The sequence below is a fragment of the Jaculus jaculus genome, chromosome 9 (genome assembly GCF_020740685.1).
Source record: "Jaculus jaculus isolate mJacJac1 chromosome 9, mJacJac1.mat.Y.cur, whole genome shotgun sequence".
NCBI classification, from domain to species: domain Eukaryota; kingdom Metazoa; phylum Chordata; class Mammalia; order Rodentia; family Dipodidae; genus Jaculus; species Jaculus jaculus.
The window spans coordinates 21088-48923 of record NC_059110.1 but is presented as its reverse complement, the minus strand read 5'-3'; the positions used below and the strand labels follow the sequence as shown (position 1 = coordinate 48923).

Below are 27836 nucleotides of genomic sequence, written 5' to 3'. Positions count from 1 at the left end.
AAGAAAGCAGACACTGAGAAGAAACCTGCAGTCAAAAAGGCTGATGCTGTAGGCAGGGCTAAAAAGGGTGACCCTAAGGTAACAAAGCCAAAGAAGGGGAAGCCCCACTGCAGCCAGAACCCGGTCCTGGTGAGAGGAATTGGCAGGTACTCCTGAACAGCTATGTATTCCAGAAAGGCTCTGTACAAGAGGAAGTACTCAACTGCCAAATCCAAGGTTGAAAAGAAAAAAAGGGAAAAGGTTCTTGCTACGGTCACAAAACCAGTCGGTGGTGACAAGAATGGAGGTACCCACGTGGTTAAGCTTCGTAAAATGCCTAGGTATTATCCCACTGAAGATGTACCACAGAAGCTGAGGAGCCATGGCAAGAAACCCTTCAGTCAGCATGTGAGAAGGCTGCATGCCAGCATCACTCCCGGGACCATCCTGATCATCCTCACAGGATGCCACAGAGGCAAGAGAGTGGTTTTCCTGAAGCAGCTGGAAAGTGGCTTACTACTTGTGACTGGACCTCTTTCTCTCAATCGAGTTCCTCTGCGTAGAACACACCAAAAGTTTGTCATTGCCACCTCCACAAAAATAGATATCAGCAAAGTTAAAATTCCTAAACACCTCACTGATGCTTACTTCCAGAAGAAGAAACTGCGGAAGCCCAGGCATCAGGAAAGCAAGATCTTTGACACAGAGAAGGAGAAAAATGAAATAACAGAGCAGAGAGATAAGCATCCTGACATTTCTTTCCTATTTCGAAGTTGTTTGTTTATTTGTTTGTTTTTTAATTTTTTGGAGTTTATTTTATTTAGTTATTTGAGAGCAACAGACAGAGAGAGAAAGAGGCAGATAGAGAGATAATGGGCACGCCAGGGCCTCCAGCCACTGCAAACGAACTCCAGACGCATGCGCCCCCTTGTGCATCTGGCTAACGTGGGTCCTGGGGAATGGAGCCTCGAACCAGGGTCCTTAGGCTTCACAGGCAAGTGCTTAACCGCTAAGCCATCTCTCCAGCCTTCGAAGTTGTTTGTTTTTACATAGCAAATGTACCCATTTGCAAAACACAAGGTGATAGACTCTTGTTTATGTTTAACCTGGTTAAACCTCCAATTACATCTGTACTTATGACTTTGTGACCCACCTAACACCTGTGGCTAATGCAAGATGAATTTAGATTAAGATTATGTCCCTATATAAAACTTTTAGAGTATCCTTAAGAGTCTGTAAACAGTTGAAGAATCTCTAACTTTAGGCATGGCATTTAGGTTTAGCCTGAAAATTCTTTCCTACATATGCACATCTTTATCCACATACTTTAACATTCTCAGGACCACTCAAAAAGCATTTTTAACAAGCATTCTATGTCCCAACATTGAAAAATTCTTTCCCAGTTCCTTTAATCAATTTATCTTACCCCATCATTATTTATCTTTTCTTTTCTTTTTTTTTATTCCCCCAAGGGGGGGTGCACCATTCCTGGAAGTACTGCAATACCAGGTCAATGTGTGGAGTGGATGGAGTAAGCTCCTATTTCAACTCCAAGCTCCAAAAATCCATTTAATATATTGTCCTTGGATAGAGGACTTATCAGATATTAAACTGATAAGAACAGATACTACACTTGATCTTAGCCAAAAGTCTGAGAAGTGATTATCTTTCTTATAAGGCTATTAAAAAATTATACCAGGGCTGGAGAGATGGCTTAGTGGTTAAGTGCTTGCCTGTGAAGCCTAAGAACCCCGGTTCGAGGCTCGGTTCCCCAGGTCCCACGTTAGCCAGATGCACAAGGGGGCGCACGCGTCTGGAGTTCGTTTGCAGAGGCTGGAAGCCCTGGCGCGCCCATTCTCTCCCTCTCCCTCTATCTGTCTTTCTCTCTGTGTCTGTCGCTCTCAAATAAATAAATAAAAAATAAAAATAAAAATAAAAAAATTATACCCAATTGATTAATCCTATTACTAAAAAGAAAGCAGTCTTAATACAATTTTATATCATTAATACCAATAACACACTTGGAAATGATTTTATTAGGAGTAGCTAAGGCAAATTGTGTTGTTATCTTGAGGCAGGCTGGCTCAGAAGTCAGGTCAGTTGCCTCCTCCTTTTAAGTAACAGGACACTACCAGCTTTTTTTAAAAAAAAATCTGGCAAATTGTAAATTACCTCTTTAGAGGAAGTTTTGTTGTTTTTAATAATCCTCTATTTAAGGTGAACTTGATCTAAAACAAATATCTGGCAAATTTACCCCTGCAAAAGACATTTAATTTTTCCTTTTTAACTTAGGTCTTTGATTTCCTTGAATGGTTTTCTAGAAGAGAAAGGAATGTCACCTGCGTCCATCTCATCTCTTTAGTTACAGTCACAAACATGACACGACTAGCAAGCACAATGAGCAAACACACACACACACACACACACACACACACACACACAAAGAACAAATACTCCTGATAAAATCAAAAACTTTCTTATAGAACTTGAAACAATCTTAATTCCTTGTGCTTTTAAAATATCTTTTACTATGGCAATTAGCTCCTTTTTACTCTTTGTTAAATCTTTTTTTTTTCCCCTTTAACCCGTGTTTCTTGTGCCTTGAGAGAAGTTTTAAGTCTTTCAACAATTTATGCTTACTTAGGGTCAGTCCCATGATAGAAAAGGAAAGAGGAGAAACGGCAAGACCAGAGGGCAACGTTCCCGGTTGGAGAACTGGCATGGGGGGGGTTCCCTGATGGGCCTGACTGCAATTTTAAGAACTGGCAGCTGGTCTAAGAGCATTTACTGGCTGTTGCGTACCCAGTTTTGTTGATAGGAAGAAAGGTTAGATAGGAGGTTTTTGCCAATGCCCGAACGGGCTGTCGGGATTTGCACAGGGAGCTAGGGGCCTTCAGACAATGCCAGAGGATAGCCCTGGCCAAGAGGCTTCAATTGCCCTGTCTCTATGTTGCAATTCCACGCAATGGCACCAACCAAAAGTAAAAGGAGGAAAAGAAGTGCAAAAAGGAAGTCCCACAGTTCTTGTGCCTTGAAAAAAAAAAAAAAAGACTCAATAGTCTTTACTTTAATTGCCTAAAATTCGTCGCTTACCTCAAATGGATCAGTTTCGCAGGCGGGCTTTTTCTGCCTCGATAGCAGTGCAGGTCTGTATTACAGGTATATTGCCTATAGTGACCTCTATGCAGACCTTCACTCACCCCTCCAGTGGGGTGGTGGTCTAATGGTTGGGACAGCCATCCACTCGAGCAACGCCCAGGTCACACTTCGAACCTTGGGCCCCAAGTTTTGTGCCACTTGCCCTGGCCAGCGGGTAGTTGAACAAGGACTCAAGGAGAAGCTAACCTGGGTGAAAGACAAACAGACACAAGAAGGAGACCACGCTAGACATTTGTCACAGCCTCGAGAGTTTATTCTTACATGTAGGTTTATATAGGGTTGTAGGGGGAAGGGAACGTGGTCAGGGCAAGGAGTTGTAGGGGGAAGGGGGCATGGTTAGGGCAAAGATCACAGAGTTACTGGTTAAACCGCAATGCCTTTGTTTCTTCATCAGCTACCTGCAGGATGGGGGAATGTTTGGCCAGGTGTATGATCCCATTGTTTCTGGTAGTTGAATATTAGGTGAGGAAGTAGAAACTTAACTTGCTATATGGCAGTCTTTGTTTCTGGTAGTTGAGTATTAGGTGAGGAAGTAGAAACTTTAACTTGCTATATGACAGTCTCTGTTAACATGGACAAGGTTTGGTTCATGGCTCCCAACATTGCTCAGGCAGACATGGAATTCACTATGTAGTCTCAGGCTGGCCTTGAACTCAGGGTGATCCTACCTCTGCCTCTCAAGTTCTGGGATTAAAGTTGGGTGCCAGTATGTCTGGCCCCCAACTGTTTTTTTTTATTGTTTACCATTTTATTTCAATGATAATTTTATACATGTATATTATGTATTTTAAACATAATCTCTCATATTGTATACTCTTGACCCCACTCCATCCCCCTTCTCCCCAGCTAGTCCTTCTTCTTGCAGTAGTATTTCTCTTTGTTTATGGGTGGATGGTTGGGTGGGTATGACCTTCTAGGACATGATTCCCCCATCCCTGCTTGAGGCATTATAGGTAGCTACTAGTGGCCAGAGTGGAGGAGACATGCTATGTAGTGGTACAGCCACTAATAGGACCCACATGCTCTGGTAGTAACTCCCACCTGTGCCCAACTGGTTTTTAATAACTGAGTCAAATCCTATACTCATCAGTCACCATGGGCTCATTCCTAATCCTAAGAACCATTGATTTGCCTAGGGAAGTTCTCTACTGAACAAACTTGGTCAGGGCATTTAAAATACAGGGACCTACAATTAATTCCAGGAACAATAAGATTAGAGACCCCAAAGTGGCATTAAAATGGTGAGCCAGGGTGACTAAGAAAACAAATTCTCTTATCAGTTATCTAAGTTTTTATGGAATTCCTCCCTGTCTCAATTGTTTTTGAACTACAGACATACTCTCATCACTCCAGAGTAGTTTGTATAGAAACAACACTTCTCCCCTAGGGCCATACAAAGTCCTCTTTGTTTTAGGAACAGTAGGTCTAATCCTCACTTATTTTGTAACACCATATCTTCCAGAGAAGCTAGGGAGGTCTCCATGTGACTAACAGTGGATTCTAATTCTTCCAAATCAGCATGAACTTGGGTTAAGCTTTAAAAATGTTTAAAAATTTCCAACAATTTAAGCAGAGGTTCTATGGCTGCTGATCCTGCTATTCCTAAACTTACTAATAAGGGTGCCAAAACAGGGGCCCCTCTCTTCTGCCTATAATTAAGGGAGGTGGAAAGAATCCCCAGATGTTCTCTGCCTGCATCTCCATCATATAAATAAATCTTGGGGACAATGTAGAACAATACACAGAACTCCTTCCATCCTTTATCAGCAAAGATGTGGGAGTTAAGGGAAGGGGTGATTCCCAAAGCACAAGCAAGCCAGGAATGTATTTAGGGTAAGAACCTGAGAACATGAAATCCAGTAAGGAAGTTGCCCTATTTTACAATCTATTATTATTATTTTCGAGGTAGGGTCTCTCACTCTAGCCCAGGCTGACCTGGAATTCACTGTGGATTTTCAGGGTGGCCTTGAACTCACAACAATCCTCTTACCTCTGTCTCCTGAGTGCTTGGATTAAAGGTATGCACCACTACGCCTGGCTTTACAATCTCTTATTTTTATAGATAAGCCTTGTTCCTGGAGGTCTCCCAATATAAGTTTGGGCTTCATTTCCCATTGGTAAAAGCCAGTGTGCTCAACCTGCTGTCAGATCAGATTGCAAACAGTGGAAACAGTTTTTCCAAGGGAAATGTTTATCCTAGTCCTATATAACACAGGGCTTCAGGGTTTAAATATAGCCAACAGTCTCAAGTGACATTGGAGTTGGTATTATTAACTACTTTTCAGACTGTGTCTAAGGTTTTCAACAACCTTTGGTAGGGGACTCTCAGAGTTGGGTGGGTTCAAACAGGCAGAATGGTGGAAAGAGAAGGTTTTGGGTTTTGGGATGGGTATTTGGCTGGTTGGGGGGACTATCAATGGAAGAGCATTAGGTCCAATGGGAATAGGGGTCTTAATTCCTCTCATTTTCTGCATAGTTAATTCTGTGTCTGGGTCTCTTCCTGTCATATACAGTAGTCTAAAACTTCATGTCTGGCCTGTCTACCAGGCCCCTGTTGTTGTAGACTGCCAGAATTTTAGAGTAATCTTTAAAGGATTACTCTCCACTTTTATTTAAGGACTTAGGTCTCTTGACTAATAAAGGAGTCATGATGTGTCCAGGATGCCTTAGTCTCACAGTCCCATGTGGCACAATGGTTTCGACCATCTTTCTGGAAGCTTGGGCCCCCTTTTGCTGGGCAGATATAATATTGAGATGTCTGTATGCCTTCCTCAACTGCTGGACCACCACAGCCATAAGTGGGGATTCCTGTTCCTCCTCCCTCCTCTTAACCATGTGTTATTATTCCAGTCTTTTCCAAAAAGGTTATGGATGTCTATTAAAAAGACTGGTAGTCAGCAACTGCTGAGTAATTCTCCCAGTATCACTATCCCTCGGTTCCTAGATAAAATTATGGGGTTGGAGAGGGTTAATATCTAAAGCAGGAGCTCGGGTGAGGGACAAGGATAAAAGATACCCTATAACAATGTTTAAAATGTTGTTGATATACAGAATAAAAGTGAGAAAAGAAAATTAGTACTTGAGATAGTCTTATCTTTTTTTTTTTAATTTTTATTTATTTATTTTGAGAGCGACAGACACAGAGAGAAAGACAAATAGAGGGAGAGAGAGAGAATGGCGCACCAAGGCTTCCAGCCTCTGCAAACGAACTCCAGACGCGTGCGCCCCTTGTGCATCTGGCTAACGTGGGACCTGGGGAACCGAGCCTCGAACCGGGGTCCTTAGGCTTCACAGGCAAGCGCTTAACCGCTAAGCCATCTCTCCAGCCCGAGATAGTCTTATCTTAAAAGAGTCCTGGTGGGCTTCAGGCATCAGGATGATCCAGTGGTCATTGGGCTCCTTGGATGTTGGTCTTTTCAGTTGAGTGTGGTGTATTTAGGGTTGTTTTATAGCTAGTTTCACTGCAGCAGGAGTGGTCAGTATTACATTGAAAGGTCCTTGTCAATGAGGTTCAAGGTTACCTGTGTAAGGTTCATGAGTGACCAAGGACCACGGAGAGCACTCTGAGGCAAAGATGGAAGTTTTATTTGGGAAAAACATGAGCTGCCAGGAATGACTCTCAAGAGTAGAGCAGTCAGTTTGGGGTTACAGATAGTGGGCTTTATAGGCTCTTCAATTGGGGGAAGGTGAGAAAGGGAAGGAATTTCTTTGTTGGGGCAGTAAATCTCTGTTCTTTACATTAGCCATAGGGTGAGATCAGTAGTGACCCAGTGAGAGATTAGGAGGCAGTCAATCTAGACCTGGAGCCTAGTTAGGCAGGGGAGGGAGAATGGCTGGAAAATTTCTTGAGGAATGTGGATGACTCCTCTGTCCCCATCCTGCTGTCTGCCCTTCTGCTGTCCTGGGTGACTACATTTTGTCCTGACCTAACATTCCAGCCTTTTGTTAATGATAAGAGGCGAAAGTTAATTTTTTTTAATGCTGGCCATAAGGAAGATGAGGTCTTATGGGAGAGGGCTGGATAATGTGGTCAATGGGTGTCTCTTCAGGGCAGGTGATGAAGAGGCAGTTTTATGAGGGCTAGAGGTGGCAGAGTGGTGAGGTCAACAGCGTCAGTGTAGCATGTTGTTATCACTTGGTCCTGAGTGAAGAAGAGACCATTCCTGTATTGAGCTGACTTCAGGGCAGTCGCTGGCAGACATCTGTTATAGAGAAGGTGAGGGAGATGGGTTCTAAGTATTACTTGGTCAGGGTGAATGATCTTTCTGATATATTTTTGTATTCTGTTTGCCAATATTTTGTTGAGGATTTTTGTATGAGATTGGTCTGTAATTTTCCTTTTTTGTTCTATCTTTGCCTGGTTTTGGTATCAGGGTGATACTGGCTGTGGTGGTTTGATTCAGGTGCCCCCCATAAACTTAGGTGTTCTGAATGCTAGATTCCCAGCTGATGGATATTTGGGAATTAATGCCTCCTGGAGGGAGTGTATTGTTGGGGGTGGGCTTATGGGCTTTATAGCTAGTTTCCCCATGCCAGTGTTTGGCACACCCTCCTGTTGCTGTGGTCCACCTTATGTTGGCCAGGTGGTGATGTCCACCCTCTGTGCATGCCATCGTTTTCCCTTGCCATCGTGGAGCTTCCCCTCGACCCTGTAAGCCAAAATAAATCTCTTTTTCCCAGAAGCTGCTCTTGGTTGGGTGATTTCTAACAGCAATGCAAACCGGACTGCAACACTGGCTTTGTAGAAGGAGTTTTAGGATTCCTTCTTTTTCTATTTTATGGAAAAGCTTAAGAAGCAATGGTGTTAGTTCTTCCCTTAAGGTCTGGTAAAATTCACCAGGGTATCCATCTGGACCTGGACTTTTTTTAGTTGAGAGAGTTTTGATAACTGCTCGGATCTCCATACTTGCTATAGGTCTATTTAAGTTATTAATCTCATCTTGATTTAATTTAGGTAGGTCATATAAATCAAGGAAATCATCCATTTCTTTCAGATTTTCATACTTAGTGGTGTATATGTTTTTATATTATGTCCCTATGATTTTTTGAATTTTTCTGGTATCTGTTGTGATGTTGCCTTTTTCATCTCTAATTTTATTAATTTGTGTCTCTTCTCTCTTTCTTTTGGTCAGATTTGCTAAGGGTTTATCAATATTGTTTATCCTTTCTTTCAAAGAACCAACTCTTTGTTTCATTGATTCCCTGGATTTTTTTTTTTTTAGTTTCTATTTCATTAATTTCTGCCCTAATCTTTATTATTTTTTCCCATCTACTGATTTTCAGTTTGCCTTGTTCTTTTTCCAAAACTTTAAGGTGAAGCATTAGGTCGTTTACTTGCGACCTTTCTAACTTCTTCTTCTTTTTTTTTAATGTCATCATAGTCTTTTAATATTTTACATAAAAAACTGTATGCACAGCTTATAGAACTTTTATGTAAACATCATAAGCTCACCACTTTGTCATTTGTCAGTTTATTTAAAAAATGAAATCAAATAAAAAACAACAACTTAGTAGAAGTACCACCAACCTGGGAAGGGGGAAAAGGAAATAGTCAGGGAGGCTTATTCTCTGTGCAAAGATGCAGAGAAAAGTTCACAGAGCTGTAGAGGGTGCCATGTGGGGGAAAAGTTTTAAATAGACCCCAATATTTGTTGCCTTCCTTTATCAAAACAGTGTGCAAAGCAAACAAATAATAATAGTAAGTAAGAAAGAAATCACCCAAGAATGCTGCCACTTTCTTTCAAGAAAACAAAGTGAAATTAGTGGGTGGTTTTTCCCAATCTGATTTTAAGAGTCATCGCTGTTTTAAAAAAATGTGAGTAGATGAGGTTACAGCATACTGTGTGGTCAGAATGCTGCCCTAGGCAAATGACAAGTGCATATTGAGTGTCAAACAATGAAACAACTGTGCAAAGAATTCTTCCAACAAAAGTTTTAGCCTTTAAATAAATCCAATAACAACAGTTTGTTGGACCGAACAATTTTCACGTGTAAGACAGGTACAAAGTTCGCTTATGGCGAAAACACCCACAGCACACCCTCCCTTCCTCTGGCCGGTAGCAAGTGAAGGATTCGCTGGAGGCTGGCCACAGGAGACCTGTAGTCTGGAAGCTGCTTCCTCTCAGTCAGTTGCAAATGTCTTCCCCTGGGTTTAGAAAGATGGCCAAGTCCAGTTCATGCTTGGGTGGGTGGGCACTTGATCCAGCCTTGGAAGAGGCTGTTCTAGAGCCCTGATCACTCACCACCACTATTAAATAACACCATCTTAACCTCGGAAAATAAAATTATATCTATATTTATATAACACCTCCCATCCTTCTCAGCCCTCCCCTCCCTTAGTTCCAGGGGGTCTATGTTACAGACAAGGGACAGCACAGGCTTGCTGGTTAAGGGCGAACATCAGATGGGGCGCGACCACACTCCGGAGCTCTGCGTGCCCATGGAGGAAAACTAGAGGCGGAGGTGGGGCAAGAATGGGTCGGAGGGGAGTCGTACATACACACAGCCACACTCTTGAGGCCTGGCTCCTTAGAAAAGGATGCTCAGGGACCCCTTGGCACTCAGCAGGGCACCCAGGCCTATGCCACACAGCTTGACGCACATAGACACTGGGAAGGGGGGGCGTCCCCGGTGCCCACTCACGCCAATTCCAGGCGTGACCGCCAGCAGACATCAAGCAGTCCAGTGGGGCCCTTGGGGGCGTGGGCCCACCCTTCTCCCAGCTCGTGGGGGACCGTCAGGGAGGGGGGAGCCACGCTGGCAGGGGCGGAAAGGGCGGGCACGGTCCTCATAGCACCTTGCAGCAGTTGATGCAGCCGTCCTGGGAGCCCTAGCGCTTCTGCAGCGCGGCGCGCGTGACCATCTCGAAGACCTCGCGCACGCCCTCATTGGTCTTGGCCTAGCACTCGAGGTAGTCGTAGGCTTGGATGCGCACGGCCATGGCGCGCACCGGCTCCTGCTTCATGCGGGCCAGCTCTGTGCGGACGTGCTCGTCGCTGCGCAGGTCTTTCTTGTTGGCTACCAGGATGATGGGCACGTTGGGACAGAAGTGCTTCACCTCGGGCACCCACTTCTCGGGGATGTTCTCCAGCGAGTCCGGGCTGTCCACCGAGAAACACATGAGGATGACTTCCGTGTCGGGGTAGGAGGGGCCGCAGGTCGTAGTCTTCCTGGCCCGCCCTGCCCCACAGCGCCAGCTCCACCTGCTTGCCATCCACCTCGATGTCGGCCACATAGTTCTCGAAGACGGTGGGCACGTACACCTCGGGGAACTCGTCCTTACCCAACACGATCAGCAGGCACGTCTTGTCGCACGCGCCGTCGCCCACCACCACCAGCTTCTTGCGGATGGCCGCCGTGAGCGGGCCGGCCAGGGCAGCAGGAGTGGGCCCGCGGAAGCCTCGCCGCAGTCCCGCTCGCTGCTCACAGCTCACCGCGGGCTGCGTGCCAGGATGAGGGGCGCTCGCTGCACCGCGGCCCGCGTTCTCTCTGGGCGCTCCGTGGGGCACGGGGGCACGGGGGCATAGGGCACCCCCAGCAGACGTCTCGCAGCGCTGGCTGTATGGAGGCAGGGCGCCGGCTGCTCTGCTCAGCCTGCAGGCCGGGGTGGCTTTGTGTAGCAGTGGCTAGGGATGCGGGCTCTGGCTAGCTTCCTCCTCAGCTCTCCCCTGGTCTAAAGTCTCCGATGGGCAAGGCCAGACTGCAGTGGCAGATCCTTTCTAACTTCTTAATATAGGCGCTTAAAGCTATAAATTTACTTCTTAGGATTGCCTTCATTGTGTCCCAGGGTTTTGGTATGTTGTGTTCTCATTAACATTCCACTATGATTTTTTTGATTTCCTTCTTGATTTCTTCATTGACTCATTCATCATTTAGTAGTGTATTGTTTAGTTTCCATGATTTTGTGTATGTTCTATAGCTTTTCTTGCTATTGATTTGTAATTTGATTCCATTGTGGTCATAGAATGCAAGGAATTATTTCAATTTTCCTATATTTGTTAAGATTTGTAGCTGGGCATGGTGGCACAATCTTTAATCCCAGCACCCAGGAGGCAGAGGTAGGAGGATCACCAGGAGTTTGAGGCCACCCTGAGACTACATAGTGAATTCCAGGTCAGCCTGGGCTAGAGTGAGACCCTACCTCAAAAAAACAAAACAAAACAAAAGATTTGCTTTGTGTCCTAATATATGGTCTATTTTAGAGAATGTTCCTTATGCTGCTGAAAAGAATGTATATTCTGCAGCATTTGGGTGAAATGTCTTGTATATATCTGTTAGGTCCATTTCTTCTATGACTTCATTTAATCCAGATGTCTCTCTGTTTATTTTTTCCTGGGATGACCTGTCAATTGATGAGAGTGGGGTGTTGAAGTCATCCATTACCACTGTGTTTGGTGTTTATCTGTGACCTTAGTTCTAATAGTGTTTGTTTGATGAATTTGGGAGCCCCCATGTTAGGTGCATATATGTTTAGGATTGTAATGTCCTCCTGTTGGAGTGTGCCTTTAATCAATATAAAGTGACCTTTCTTATCTTTCTTGACCAACGTTGGACTGAAGTCTACCTTGTCAGATATTAAAGAATAGCAACCCCTGCTTGTTTTCTAGGCCCATTTGCTTGAAACACCATTTTCCAACTTTTCACCCTCAGATAGTGTCCATCCTTTGTAGAAAGGTGGGTTTCTTGTAGGCAACAAACTGAAGGATCCTGTTTTTTGTTTTTTTTTTAATCTTTATTTACTTATTTGAGAGTAACAGGCAGAGAAAGGCAGAAAGAGAGATTGAGAGAGAGAGAGAGAGAGAGAGAGAGAGAGAGAGAGAATGGGCACGTCAGGGCTTCCAGCCACTGCAAATGAACTCCACACACATGTGACCCCTTGTGCATCTGGCTTACGTGGGTCCTGGGGAATCGAGCCTCGAACCAGGGTCCTCAAGCTTCACAGGCAAGTGCTTAACTGCTAAGCCATCTCTCCAGCCCAGGATCCTGCTTTTTAACCCAGTCTGAAAACCTGTGTTTTTTGGTTGGGGCATTGAGGCTATTGATATTAAGAGATATTATTGAAAGGTGTGTATTTATTTCTGCCATTTTTTATAGTTCTTCCGGTTTTACCTTTGCTCTCTTGTGTTAACTAATATTTGAATATTGTTTGTTTTTTCCAGGTTCCTTATATGTGTGCTTTTCTTTCTCTTTAGCATGGAGGATTCTTTCAAGTATTTTCTGTAGAGCTGTTTTTTTTCTTCAAATATTCCTTTAGCCTGCTTTTGTCATGGAATGTCCTTATTTCTCCATCTATTTAAATGGGCAGCTTTGCAGGATAAACTAACCTTGGTTGACAGCTGTTATCTTTCAGAATTTGGAATACCTCACTCCAAGCCCTTCTGGCTTTTAAAGTTTGTGTTGAGTAATCTGCTGTGATCCTGATGGGTTGCCTTTGTATGTGACTTGATTTTACTGTCTAACTGCTTTCAATATCTTTTCTTTGGTTTGTGTGTTTGGTAGTTTGATTATAATATGGTGAGGAGAGGTTCTTTCCAGGTTTTGTCTGATTGGTGTTCTAAAGGATTCCTGTATCTGCATTGCCACCTCTTTCCCAATTTGGGGGAAGTTCTCTTCTATGAATTTGTTGAAGATGCCTAGTATGCTTTTGGGGTGAAATTTTTATCCCCCTCATCTGAGTGGGGCCTCTGTCCTGGACAGAGCAAACCTGATAATCTGAGCGGGAGGTGAGGGAGGAGGCTCTGTCCTAGAGGACAAAGCAAACCTGCTAATCTGTAGCGCGCACATCTGTGTTTGGGCCCTGTGTGTCTTTGTAGTACTTGTGTGTCTTGTCATTGCCTTAATCCTATGGACGTTCCTCCCCTGACTCAATAACATGGGACAGATTCCTTCCTACCTTTTAGGACTCTATCTTGTGCACTGGAAGGACGTTAAAGCAGTTGCCATAACAATGGGGTAAATGTTAAAAAAGACAGATGGATTACATTTTGTTCCTCTGAATGGTCTATCTTCAATGTAGGATGGCCACCAGAGGGGACCTTTCATCTAAATACTATACTTGAGGTTGAAAAAAATTGTTTTTCACCCTAGGATTGGATACCCTGATCAAATCCCTTATATTGTGACCTGGGGGAAGCTGACAGAAGAACCTCTCCCCTGGATGGTCTTTCCTCCCTTCCTCACCCCTTCCTTTACAGGTGCTGGAAGTTACACCCAAAAGAGACACCGCTGAAGCCTTAGCCCCAATTCTTGCAGGGGGCACTGATGAGATGGACAGGGTGGGTGAGTGCTCTCCCAGAGGGACTGGGAGACATCGGCCCATGTGGCCTTGCCTCCATGTCTTTGAGGGCTGGCAGGTTTCTCTTTATCCTTCTTTATTTTTGGTTCACACCATCGTGTGGGACCAGACATGACGAACTGGCAACTGATGTCTCTTGGCCAAGGCTACTCTTCGGTATTGACTGAAGGCCAGCCGTCCTCTGCCTGGGCCCCAATAGCCCATTGGGTGTTGGCAAAAACCCTCTATCTAGGGCTGGAGAGATTGCTTAGTGGTTAAGCACTTGCCTGTGAAGCCTAAGGACCCTGGTTTGAGGCTTTATTCCCCAGGACCCACGTTAGTCAGATGCACAAGGGGGCACACACGTCTGGAGTTTGTTTGCAGTGGCTGGAAGCCCTGGCATGCCCATTCTCTCTTGCTCTCTCTCTCTCCTCTCTCTGTGTCACTCTCAAATAAATAAAAATAAACAACAAAAAAACCCTCTATGTATTTCTTTCTGACACACACAAAAAAATCACATTGATCTCTTAAAAAAAACACATTGACCTCTTAAAATCCTGTAGGGCAGGTTGCCAGCCTCTTAAACTTGTGGACAGGCTCATGCCCAAAGCTTTGGGGAATCCCCCGTGTGCTAATCAGCCCTCAGGAATATTACCTTCTGGTCTTGGCATTTCTAATCTTTCTGTCACGGATAACATTGCCTCCCACCAATATATATCTCAGATTCATGGAATAAGAGCTTTTCTGAAAGTTAAGGAATTAGCTCTCCCAGAGAGAGGCAGGCTCCTTTTGGGAAGAAGTCATCCAGGTCATTTCTGGATTTCTGGGCATCCATGTGGATCCACATAGCTTATCTGGCTAAGAAATAAAAAGTTTAGGAAGGAAATTTTCCCTCACTTCCTTTAAACAGCAAAACTACAAGCCGGCTTTGCAAGCGCTCCAAAGCAGCTTGGGTCAGAGTCAGGTGGCAGACCGACAATGGCCCCTCTTCCCATGCAGGTGCCATGTCTCCACCTCCTCTCTCAATGGCCCCCAAGCAGGCCCACTCCTTCTTCAGGGCCTTCCAGTGGGCCGCCTTCTTCAGAGGCCTCCTGGCAGTCCTGGAGGGCGCCCCACTTTCCCCTTCAGGTAGTCAGAATCCTTAGCCTCCTGGCAATCTTCTTGGCCATTCCCTCCATGTGTACTAGACCGGATCCCTGGTGAGTGCTGGGAGTAAAGTAAGGCTGATCTAAGGTGATACAAGCCCCACCCAGCCGCAATAGTGCACCAAAAAGCAGCAAGAAAAAAAAAAAGTCACATTTATGTACAGCCTATAAGGACCAAAGTTTTACATTAAAAAAATGTGTCAACTTTGTTACATGATATCATAAATATAATTACTAAATTTATGTTCTAGGTCAACTTCAACTTTCATAGAGGATTATTAAAAAAAACAGAATTCTCTCTAAAGTGGTAACTTATAATTTGTCAGGTATTGAAAAAAAAATTGTAATGTACTTAAAAGGAGGAGGCAACTGACCTGACTTCTAGGCCAGCCTGCCTCAAGATAGCAACAATATTTGCCTTAGTTTAATGTCTTATTGGTATTAATGACATAAAATTGTCTTTAGACTACTCACTTGTTAGTGAGTAATGGAGTTAGTTAATTTGGTGTAGTTTTTCATAATAGCCTTATAAGAAAGGTGGTTAATAATGGGAGGAGATGAATTGATTGAAGGAACTGGGAAGGAAGTTTTCAATGTTGGGACATAGAATGCTCATTAAAAATGCTTTTTCGAATAAACTTAACCAAGGAAGTAAAGAATCTATACAATGAGAACTTTAAAACACTCAAGCGAGAAATTGCAGAAGACACTAGAAAGTGGAGAAACACCCCTTGTTCCTGGATTGGAAGAATCAATATTGTGAAAATGGCAATCTTACCTAAAGCAATCTACACATTTAATGCAATCCCTATCAAAATTCCAAAGGCTTTCTTCATGGAAATAGAAAAAACAATCCAAAAATTCATTTGGAATCACAACAAACCTCGAATATCTAAAATAATACTGAGCAACAAAAAAGAGGCTGGTGGTATCACCATACCTGATTTTAACCTATACTACAGAGCCATAGTAACAAAACAGCATGGTACTGGCACAAAAACAGACATGTAGATCAGTGGAACAGAATAGAGGACCCAGATGTAAGCCCAAGTAGCTATAGCCACCTGATATTCGATAAAAATGCCAAAAATACTCATTGGAGAAGAGACAGCCTCTTCAGCAAATGGTGTTTTGAAAACTGGATAAATATCTGCAAAAGGATGAAAATAGATTCTTCTCTCTCGCCATGCACAAGAATTAAGTCCAAATGGATTAAAGACCTTAACATCAGACCGGAAACTTTGAAACTGCTAGAGGAAAAAGTAGGGGAAACCCTTCAACATATTGGTCTTGGCAAAGACTTTCTGAATACAACCCCAATTGCTCAGGCAATAAAACCACAGATTAACCACTGGGACCTAATGAAATTACAAAGATTTTGCACCGCAAAGGACACAGTGAAAAAAGCAAAGAGGCAACCTACAGAATGGGAAAAAATCTTCGCCAGCTATATATCTGATAGAGGATTAATATCTAGGATATACAAAGAACTCAAAAAGTTAAATAATAAGGAATCAAACAAGCCAATCAAAAAATGGGCTATGGAGCTAAATAGAGAGTTCTCAAAGGAAGAAATACGAATGGCATATAAGCATCTAAAAAAATGTTCTACATCACTAGTCATCAGGGAAATGCAGATTAAAACTACATTGAGATTCCATCTCACTCCTGTCAGATTGGCCACCATCATGAAAACAAATGATCATAAATGTTGGCGGGGATGTGGAAAAAAAGGAACCCTTCTTCACTGCTGGTGGGAATGCAATCTGGTCCAGCCATTGTGGAAAACAGTGTGGAGGTTCCTAAAACAGCTAGAGATTGATTTACCATATGACCCAGCTATAGCGCTCCTAGGCATATATCCAAAGGACTCATCTCATTTCCTTAGAAGTACATGCTCAACCATGTTTATTGCTGCTCAATTTATAATAGCTGGGAAATGGAACCAGCTTAGATGTCCCTCAACAGATGAGTGGATAATGAAGATGTGGTACATTTATACAATGGAGTTCTACTCAGCGGTAAAGAAAAATGAAGTTATGAAATTTGCAGAAAAATGGATGGACCTGGAAAGTATTATACTAAGTGAGGTAACCCAGGCCCACAAAGCCAAGCGCCACATGTTCTCTCTCATATGTGGATCCTAGCTACAGATGACTGGGCTTCTGCGTGAGAATGAAAATACTTAGTAGCAGAGGCCAGTAAGTTGAAAAGGAGACATAAAGGGTGGAGAAAGGAAGGGAGAAGGATACTTAATAGGTTGATATTGTATATATGTAATTACAATGATTGTAACGGGGAGGTAATATGATGGAGAATGGAATTTCAAACAGGAAAGTGTGGGGGTGGGGAGGGAGGGAATTACCATGGGATATATTTTATAATTATGAAAAATGTTAATAAAAATTAAAAAAAAAAACAGAAAAAACAAACAAACAAAAAAATGCTTTTTCGGGGGCTGGAGAGATGGCTTAGCGGTTAAGCACTTGCCTGTGAAGCCTAAGGACCCCGGTTCGAGGCTCGGTTCCCCAGGTCCCACGTTAGCCAGATGCACAAGGGGGCGCACGCGTCTGGAGTTCGTTTGCAGTGGCTGGAAGTCCTGGCGTGCCCATTCTCTCTCCCTCCCTCTATCTGTCTTTCTCTCTGTGTCTGTCGCTCTCAAATAAATAAATAAAAAATAGACAAAAAAAAATTTAAAAAAAAAATGCTTTTTCGGGCTGGAGAGATGGCTTAGTGGTTAAGCGCTTGCCTGTGAAGCCTAAGGACCCTGGTTCGAGGCTCGGTTCCCCAGGTCCCACGTTAGCCAGATGCACAAGGGGGTGCACACACCTGGAGTTTGTTTGCAGTGGCTGGAAGCCCTGGTGCGCCCATCCTCTCTCTCTCCCTCTATCTGTCTTTCTTCCTGTGTCTGTCATTCTCAAATAAATAAATAAAAATGACCAAAAATATAAAAAAAAAATGCTTTTTCAGTGGTACTTGGATGAGAATGTTAAAGTATATGAATAAAGATGTGTGTATATAGGAAAGAATTTTCAGGCTAAACCTAAACACCATGCCTAAGGTTAAGAGATTTTTCAACTGTTTACAGACTCTTAAGGATACTCTAAAAGTTTTCTTTTTTATTTATTTTTTATTTATTTTTATTTTTTATTTTTTTGTTTTTTGAGGTAGGGTCTCACTGTAGCCCAGGCTGACCTGGAATTTACTATGGAGTCTCTCAGGGTGGCCTCGAACTCACGGCGATCCTCCTACCTCTACCTCCCAAGTGCTGGGATTAAAGGCGTGCGCCACCACGCCTGGCTCTCTAAAAGTTTTATATAGGGACATAGTCTTAATCTAAATTCATCTTATATTAGACACAGGTGATGCCTATGCTAGATGGGTCACAAAGTCATAAGTACAGATTTAATTGGAGGTTTAACCAGGTTAAACATAGACAAGAGTTTATCACCTTGTGTTTTGCAAATAGGTAAATTTACTATGTAAAAACAAACAACTTCAGAATAAGATAAGGAATGTCAGGATGCTTATCTCTCTGCTCTGTAATTTTATTTTCCTCTTGCTTTCCAACATATGCTTCTTAAATTCATGGAAAGCTGGACTCTGAAAACACGGATGGAACCTCCTTTATCTCAGACCCCATGTAAGTTTAAGCCATGTGTCCCTCAGACTCTGACTAGAGACAAAATGGCCAATTGTCTCTGACAAGGAAAAAGGAGTACAGCATATAACTGTGGTTTTCTTTAGTTCTCCTTTGAACACCTAAAGTCACATTTGTTAGATAAAGTTTCTCTCTAGACAAAATGTTAAATAGGTAAACTGAGTCAAGGTATTTGATCAGGTTACAAACGCCTTACATAAGACAAGCATCAGACTTACCTAATGTGTATATTAGGGCAAGGGCCCCTTCATTGAAACATTTAATTGGATTAAATCTAATATTTACCTGGTGCCAAGGTATTAATCAGTGGAGAAACTGAGTCTTATGATAAGGCCTCACTCATTAACAGGTCACTGATGTTAATTTGTTATGATTTAAGGATTATAAAACTGGTTTTAAGACTCAGTAAAGTAAATTAGGTTCCTCTTTTCATCAAGGTTTTAACTATTCTTAAGATAAAGGCTCACATAGAAGTGATTAATTTCCAAAGGTGGAGTACTTATACCTAAAGACACTGTGACTTTAAAGATAGCTTCTGTCTTATTTATTTTATTTTATTTTATTAATTTTTATTAGCATTTTCCATGATTATTAAAAAATATCCCATGGTAATTCCCTCCCTCCCCCCCCCCCACTTTCCCCTTTGAAATTCCATTCTCCATCATATTACCTCCCCATCACAATCATTGTACTTACATATATACAATATCAACCTATTAAGTACCCTCCTCCCTTTCTTTCTCTTCCCTTTATGTCTCCTTCTTAACTTACTGGTCTCTGCTACTAAGTACTTCTGTCTTATTTATGCTAATTCTATTGAATGGTCATAACTAGGTTTAATCACTTAGGTTTAAATTATTTAATTTTAGTAATGATATCTTTCATCTTCCTGGGATATGTTGGGATAGCTTGCTTAAGCTTTATCAAATTTAAGTCACAGGTAAAAAAAACATTGTTTTATGTTAATAAGAATTTCTGTGGTGGGTACTTGATAGGTTGGTATTGTGTATATGTAAGTAGAATGATTGAGATGGGGAGGTAATATGATGGAGAATGGAATTTCAAAGGGGAAAGGGTATTACCATGGGATATTTTTTATACTCATGGAAAATGTTAATAAAAGTTGTGAAAGATAAAAAAATTATCAACGACAGCAAAAAAAAAAATTCTGTGATACATAAAATCAATAGCTATCAAGTTTAAGTCAAAAATCATGGGCTGGGGCTGGAGAGATGGCTTAGCGGTTAAGCGCTTGCCTGTGAAGCCTAAGGACCCCGGTTTGAGGCTTGGTTCCCCAGGTCCCACGTTAGCCAGATGCACAAGAGGGTGCACACGTCTGGAGTTCGTTTGCAGAGGCTGGAAGCCCTGGCGCGCCCATTCTCTCTCTCTCCCTCTATCTGTCTTTCTCTCTGTGTCTGTCACTCTCAAATAATTAAATAAATAAATAAAAAATATTTTAAAAAAATCATGGGCTGTCAAATAATGTTTTTTTTTTTCTTTCAAAAAGATTTATCAAGCAGGCTGAGTGGAATAAAATACAGGTAGATTCTAAAATTTAACTAAACACTGTACACATTCAATCAAAAACAGCCCCGAGTATGTATGCAAGAGTAGTTATTATAATGACCAGATCCTCTATCAACAAAGAGGTTAAGATTTCTGGTCTGTTGAGGGATCCAAATCAGCTTGCAACCAAGTGAGACCCTTCCCTGGTGCAATCCCAGTTACCTTGGATGATTTTGGTCTCAGTCAAGTTGCTGCCTGAGTCGTTGGGCTGCTGTTCTGATTTCTGGAGCTGGGCACTGGCTTTTCCTGCGGGGCCAACCGAGCCTGGCAAGTGTGGCCCTGCAGATCAGCACCCCCGCTGCTGGAACTGCTGCTGCTCAAGCTGCCACTGCTGGGACTGTAGCCGCTGCTGCTGAAGGTGCTGCTGCTGGACCCACCACTGCTGCTGCCTCTGCTGCTGCTGTAGCTGCCGCTGCTGGAGCCACCACTGCTGCTGAAGCTGCTGCTGCTGTGTCCCACTGCCGCTGCTCCCGCTGAAGCTGCTGCTGCTGCTGGGTCTACCGCTGCTACTGCGACTGGAGCTGCTACTGCTGGGGCCGCTGTTACCGGTGCCGGAGCCACTGATGTTGCCGAACTCTGCTCCTGCTTGGGTCCCACTGTTGGCTCAAGTTGGCGTGGCCGGTCAGTGGGGGAGGGGAGGGAGCCGCAGCTGCTCTGGTTCTCACTGCTCCACGTGTTCTTCTACCTTGCGGTCTGCTCCTCTGTTGCTCACTGCCGCTCTCCCTTCACATTTCCTGAGCTGCAGAGAGCGCCGGTGTGAGGGGAAGCACCTGCACCTGGCTTTTCCTGTGGCTGAAGCCGAGCCTGGCGGCTTTCTGGTGTGCCGCTGCCGCCGCGGTTGGCCTAGCTGCTGGAGCCGCTTTTGCTGGCCTGTGTGGGCTCTGGATGGTCTGGATCTCTCCTACTTCTCCGCTGCCGCTTCAATTTCCTATAAACCTCACTTTTTAATAAAAGTTTGTATTTTGCTGAGTTTTCTTGGTCTTTTTCCTCCCTAGGCTGCTTTGGCGTGGTACCTACGCCACCATCTTAACTGCTAGAGGAAAAAGTAGGGGAAACCCTTCAACACATTGGTCTTGGCAAAGACTTTCTAAATACAACCCCAATTGCTCAGGCAATAAAACCACAGATTAATCACTGGGACCTCATGAAATTACAAAGATTTTGCACTGCAAAGGACACTGAAAAAAGCAAAGAGGCAACCTACAGAATGGGAAAAATATCTTTGCCAGCTATATATCTGATAGAGGATTAATATCTAGGATATACAAAGAACTCAAAAAGTTAAATAATAAGGAATCAAACAAGCCAATCAAAAAATGGGCTATAGCATTAAATAGAGCATTCTCAAAGGAAGAAATCCGAATGGCATATAAGCATCTAAAAAAGTGTTCTATGTCACTAGTCATCAGGGAAATGCAAATTAAAACTACATTGAGTGGGGAGGGAGGGAATTACCATGGGATATATCTTTTTCTTGGTTTTTTTTTTTTTTTTTTTTTTTTTTGGTTTTTCAAGGTAGGGTCTCACTCTGGTCCAGGCTGACCTGGAATTAACTCTGTCATCTCAGGGTGGCCTTGAACTCATGGCAATCCTCCTACCTCTGCCTCCCGAGTGCTGGGATTAAAGGCGTGCGCCACCACGCCCAGCTACCATGGGATATATTTTATAATCATGGAAAATGTTAATAAAAATTAAAAAAAAATAAAAAAAAAACAAGGACTGGAGGGATGGTTTAGCAGTTAAGGCCTGCAAAGCCAAAGGACCCAGGTTCAATTCCCCAGGACCCATGTTAGCCAGATGCACAAGGGGTGCACGCATCTGGAGTTGGTTTACAGTGGCTGGAGGCCCTAGCACACCCATTCTCTCTCTCTCTCTCTCTCTCCTTTTTCTCTGTCAAGTAAATAAATAAAAATATTTTTTTTTGAAAAAAAAAACTACATTGAGATTCCATCTCACTCCTGTCAGATTGGCCACCATCATGAAAACAAATGATCATAAATGTTGGCAGGGATGTGGAAAAAGGGGAACCCTTCTACACTGCTGGTGGGAATGCAATCTGGTCCAGCCATTGTGGAAAACAGTGTGGAGGTTCCTAAAACAGCTAAAGATTGATCTACCATATGACCCAGCTATAGCACTCCTAGGCATATATCCAAAGGAATCATCTCATTTCCTTAGAAGTACATGCTCAACCATGTTTATTGCTGCTCAATTTATAATAGCTGGGAAATGGAACCAGTTTAGATGTCCCTCAACTGATGAGTGGACAATGAAGATGTGGCACATTTATACAATGGAGTTCTAATCAGCGGTAAAGAAAAATGTAGTTATGAAATTTGCAGAAAAATGGATGGACCTGGAAAGGATTATACTAAGTGAGGTAACCCAGGCCCAGAAAGCCAAGCGCCACATATTCTCTCTCATATGTGGATACTAGCTACAGATGATTGGGCTTCTGCGAGAGAAGGAAAATACTTAGTAGCAGAGGCCAGTAAGTTAAAAAGGAGACATAAAGGGAAGAGGAAGGAAGGGAGGAGGACACTTAATAGGTTAATATTGTATATATGTAAGTCCAATGATTGTAATGGGGAGGTAATATGATGGAGAATGTAATTTCAAAGGGGAAAGTGTGGGGGTGGGGAGGGAGGGTATTACCATGGGACTTTCTTTATAATCATGGAAAATGTTAATAAAAATTTAAAAATTAAAAAAAAAAGAAAATGAACCCCTCTCCTAGTCTCCTCATTACCTGATTCATACCCTTTCAGAAGATGATTCACTTTGCACCCGCTACTTGCCAGTGCTTGTGAGCCCACTGCATGCCAAAAGTGGGTCCCTATATCAACTCCTTGAGACATCCTCAGCCCCACTTCTACCCTTGTGTCAGGCCTCTGGATATGGAGCCCCTTTCATAATCTATGTCCCCTTTTCCACTAGTGGCCTTTACAACTGGAAACAGCAGAAACCTTTTTCTGACAAACCCCAAAGTCTTTCTCTCCTTGAGATTATCTTTTATACTCATTAGCCCACTTGGGACAATTGCCAGTAGTTTTTGCAGGCTCTCTTCTGCCTGGCAGAAGAGTGGGATAGAATCCAGAGGGGATCTCTAAAACATGTCATAGGACTGGACAGAACCTGCACCGAAGACCCCATCTGTCTGGAATGGGCCTTCCCCCTCGCCTACTCAAACTGGGACCACAATTCAGACCCAGGTAAGGAGGCTCTTGACAATTACCACTAGTTTCTGTTGGGAGTCAAGCTGAGGCACAGAAATCCACAAATTTATCCAAGGTGAGTGAGGTTATGTAGAGACCTGATGAGTCCCTTGTGGCATTTCTAGAATGCCTTTTGGAGGCCTACAGGACATACACTCCTATAGACCCTGAGATTCCTGAAAATAGGGAAACTTTGAATATTGCTTTTGTTTCTCAGTTGGCCCAAGACATCATTGCAAAAGCAAGAAGGATTTGAGGGAAAGTTATTGCCAGAATTAGTGGAGATAGCTATGCAGGTCTCTAATAACAGAGACTTCTGAAGATAAGCAAGCTAAGATTAATAGGATCATGCTGGCAGCTCTTCAGGAGCCATTATTCAGACCACCAAGAGGCCAAAAAGCACCAATTCAGAGGCAGGCCCTGCCAGGAAAAAAGACTACAATTAGATAAAGATCAGTGTGATTACTGTAAAGAGAAAGGACATTGGAAGAATGAGTAACTAAAGCAGCAGGAGAGAGCCCCTAAGGTTTTACAGTTGAGTGAACAGGACTGAGAGGGCTGAGTCTCCTTACCTTCAGCCCTTCTGGAGCCCATGGTCACACCTAAAGTTAGGAGCAAACCAGTTGTCAAGCCTTTCTTTTAGACCAATCAAGTATCAGATTCTCAAAGATGACTGCTCTCAACCCGGCCACCCTCCTGCCTGATGATAATCCTCAGGAACGAATTCATGACTGCCTTAAAAGCCTCCAGTCTTTGATGGTCCTAGTTTTGTTTCTGATAGAGTCAGGTATACAGGGGCAGAAGAGGTAACAATGTAAAAGACAGTATGGGCTCAAGCCCTTGGACATGAGACTGAACTGATAGCATTGATTCAGGCATTGAGATACAGAAAAGACAAGGTCATAAATGTATACACTGACAGCCATTATGCCTTTGCCACAGCACACATACATGGAGCCCTCTACCAAGAACAGGGACTGCATACATCTGAGGGAAGATAAATTAAAAATGCTCAAGAGATATTGAACCTGCTTGAGGCCATTTGGCTCCCTAAACAAGTGGCTATTATCCATTGCCAGGGCTATCAAAGAGGGAGTCACCAAAAGCACTGGGGAATCTAAGCAGTCAGAGAAACTGCTTTAAAATCAGTGTGGTCACTTTAGGGTCTGGTGATGTCTCCTCCTCTTGAACTGTCCAACCAACCTGACTACACATAGGAGGACATGGAATTAGGAGACACACTTCAGTTCAAGACAGTGCCCTCTGGATGGAAGAAGTTACGAGATGGAAGGGTTTTTCCCCACAGGCACTAGAATGTACCTGTCGCGAGCACTCTCAAAGATGATTGGTTGAGAGGATTCCGCCGGCGAAGGTCAGTGATACTCAGACACTGGTATACTTGCAAAGGAGTTTGCTGGGATGAAAGTCACACACAAGCAAGTCCAAACTATCACAAATAATATTATAGCTAATATAATATTCATCGCTACGTTACTAACACAAGAATATTTCTAACGAGTCTAACATGTATACGACCTGTCCAACGCGGGGTTTGAGCTGAGACGTTCGAGCTGCCACATTGTTTACTTTTGGTTTGCTGCGCTTCAAGCCGAGTCTTGGTCCACTGGCATAAGCTAGTGCTTTAGCTTATGGATGATCATTCGGATAGCGTTCGGACAGAGTGTCGGACTGATGAATTCAGATCGGTGATGTACTCGCGGGGGTCTCAGTCAGGACTGCTGAGCAACCTTTCAGTCAGTCATAGTGTCAGGGAGACTGAGACAATGGTTGCTGAGCAGCTGGGGTTTTTATACCTTCCAATGCTTATCTAATAGTTTCACATACACATCTGCTAACCTCTACTATGTCACTGCACACAGAGTTTTGCTTACAAGCTTTGACTTTGCATTTTTTACTCTCACAACAAACTTGTTTATCCTAAACTGGCCCTGGACCATGGTCCTTACATGCTCATAACAGTACATTGCTCAAAAATCTTCATGACAGGACCCATTTGGGCCCCACAAAAGTGACTGCATTATTAAGACAGTGTCCTATGTCCCTGACCTTGGTCCAATAGCCAAGGATCTATTAACCAAGTGCATTACCTGTCAACAAGTGAGTCAGTGTGGTCCTCCTCTGGTAGGACCTGAGGTAAGATGCAGAGGAACCTTCCAGTTGAGCACTGAAAAATTGATTTTACTGAAGTTAAGCCTGGACTTTATGGATATCAATATTTACTGGTAATGCTGAATACTTTCTCAGGGTGGACAGAAGCATTTCCTACAAAAACTGAGACCATTCAGATAACCATGAAGAAATTGTTACAGAAGATTCTCTGTAGATATGAACTTCCCATAGCCCTGGGGTACAATAATGGCTCAGCTTTCACAGCCAACATATCCAAGTTAATAGGAAAAGCACTAGGAATAATATGGCACCTTCATTGTTCCTATAGGACACAGAGCTCAGGGCAAGTGGAAAGGATGAACAGAAATCTTCAAGAAATATTAAACAAACTGACTTTAGAAGCCAGCAGAGATTGGGTGCGTTTTCTTCCTCCTGCCCTCTTTAGGGTAAGATGCACTCCTCATAAGAAGGGATTTACTCCCTTTGAAATTCTCTGTGGTAGACCTCGCCTTATACTCCTTAAACTGGGGAGAGAACAACTGACAGAAAGTACTAATCATGCCAGGTGTGGTGGGGCATGCCTTTAATCCCAGCACTCAGGAAGCAGAGGTTTAGGAGGATCACTGTGAGTTCGAGGTCACCCTGAGAGTACATAATGAATTCCAGGTCAGCCTGGGCTACAGTGAAACCCTACCTCACAAAAACAAATCAGAAAGAAAGAAAAAAAGGAAGGAAGGAAGGTAGGGAATTACTAAGCTATTGGACCTTCTCCATCCCCTTCAGGCTCTCCAGCAGACTCTTCAACACAAAAGATTCATCCCCTGGTCCAGGAGGCCCACAAGGGAACTGCCACCATCTTCATTTGAGCCTGGAGACCTGGTCTGGGTGAAGAGACACAGGCCCAGTAACCCTGAGTTTCATTAGTAAGTATGGTGGTTTGAATAGATGGCCCCCAATATTTTCAGTTCTTTATTGTTTGTAGTTTGCATCTGCTGGCTACATGGCTGGAGGCGATGTTAAGGTGGGTTTCTGATTTCAATCTAAAGATATGCAAAGTGTGCCTAGCTGGAGTTCCTGAAGTGTGCTGTGGCTTTTGATCTTTAGGCTTGTACCTCTCCCTCTGTCTGCTTGGGCCTGTGAAGGCAGGTCAGCTTCTTCTGCCATTATGGAACTTCTCCTGGATTTGTAATCTTCAATAAATCCCTTCCTCCATAACTGTGCCTGGTCTGAAAGTTCATCTCAGTGCACCTGAATCTGTCTGCTACAGTAAGCATCTTTCATCATGATCCTAACCACTCCTATTGTAGTAAAAGTAGCTAGAAAGTGACCCTGGATACACTACACTGAACTGAAAAGGCCAACATCTGAGGACCTAGTGACCACTAGACCATCGGAAGCCTAAAGCCCACCAGGACCCTCTTAAGACTATCTCAGGCTGAAGAGATGCCTTAGTTAAGGAACATGACTGCTGAAAGGCCCAAGAATTCAGAAGCCCAGAAATACTATCACGCTCCAAAGGGAGCTTAAGTGGGCCCCTGCATACCTCAAACTCCAAGCTTTACTCTCTGTTGGAAGCAAGTAAAGAATCCCTCTTCTCATTATATCAGAGCCTGCTCCTAATATAAAACTAGGTAAAAAGGGCATGAGATAGCCCTCAAGGATGGGAAATGAGTAATGAAGTGAACCACTTATTTGGTTTCTGTAAACAGCCTGCACCATAAGCCTTAATAGCCCACACTGTAAGCCTTAGTAGCTCGCACCATAAGCTGTAGCAGCCTGCCACAGACCACCAAGGTCATAGGAGGCTGATACCATACTCTGCTACCCCCACCTAAGGACCTGCGCAAATGCTGACCTCCAAGGTCATAGGAGACTGGTACCACACTCTGCTACTCCCACCCAAGGACCTGCACAAATGCTGACCACCCAGGTCATAAGAGAATGATTGGTCCACGAGGGGCTTGAACAAATTAAACTAATTGGCTTAGAAACTATGGGGTGGCACAAACTGACTGGCTCGCACCCTGCGGGCTCCTGATATTAAAAGAAATGATTGGTCTAATGCACAGGCTTTGTTAGAAGCCCTATAAAAACTGTCCCGTTCCTGCATTCAGGGCTCTGCAGTCCTCTACCCCTGTGCGGTGTACGACTGTGGGCCCCAGCGCACTTGGAATAAAATCCTCTTGCAGTTTGCATCAAGACCGCTTCTCGTGAGTGATTTGGGGTGTCGCCATATCCGGGCAGAGTGTGGGGGTCCCCCTCCTGGGGTTCCTTCACTGCAAAGCCTAAGGACCCAGGTTTGATTGTCTAGGTCCCATGTAGGCCAGATGTACATGGTGGCTCTTGCATCTGGAGTTCATTTGCAGTGGGTGGAGGCCCTGGTGCACCCCCCCTCTCTCCCTCCCTCCCTCTCTCTCTCTCTTTACCTTCCTCTCCCTCTCTCTGTCTCTAATAAATAAATAAAAGACAATCTCAAGCACCTAATTAATTTTCTTTCCTTGCCTTTATTCTGTATATCAACATGTTACCACACTGTAACTTCTGATTTAGAAACTAACCTTCACCAACCCCATAATTGAAAAAAAAATTTTTTGTTATTTTTATTTATTTATTTGAGAGCAACAGAGAAAGAGGCAGAGAGAGAGAGAGAGAGAGAGAGGGAGGGAGGGAGAGAATGGGCGCACCAGAGCTTCCAGCCACTGCAAATG

The 27836-nt window shown here is 43.5% G+C and overlaps 1 protein-coding gene, 1 non-coding gene and 1 pseudogene across 2 annotated transcripts; 1 reads left to right on the top strand and 2 right to left on the bottom strand.

Annotated features, from left to right (window-relative positions):
* Window positions 1-136: 136 nt before the first annotated feature.
* LOC123463470 (60S ribosomal protein L6-like) lies at window positions 137-711 on the top strand (the record flags this gene model as incomplete). Its single annotated transcript, XM_045159256.1, has 1 exon — window positions 137-711. A coding segment is annotated over exon 1 (549 nt), but the record flags the coding sequence as incomplete, so codon positions are not given.
* Window positions 712-1451: 740 nt separating this feature from the next.
* Window positions 1452-1642, bottom strand: LOC123463648. The gene has a single exon (XR_006639051.1). It is a non-coding gene; the product is annotated as a U2 spliceosomal RNA (small nuclear RNA).
* A 7596-nt stretch (window positions 1643-9238) lies between these two features.
* Window positions 9239-27836, bottom strand: part of LOC101597352 — a 21835-nt pseudogene continuing 3237 nt past the window's right edge.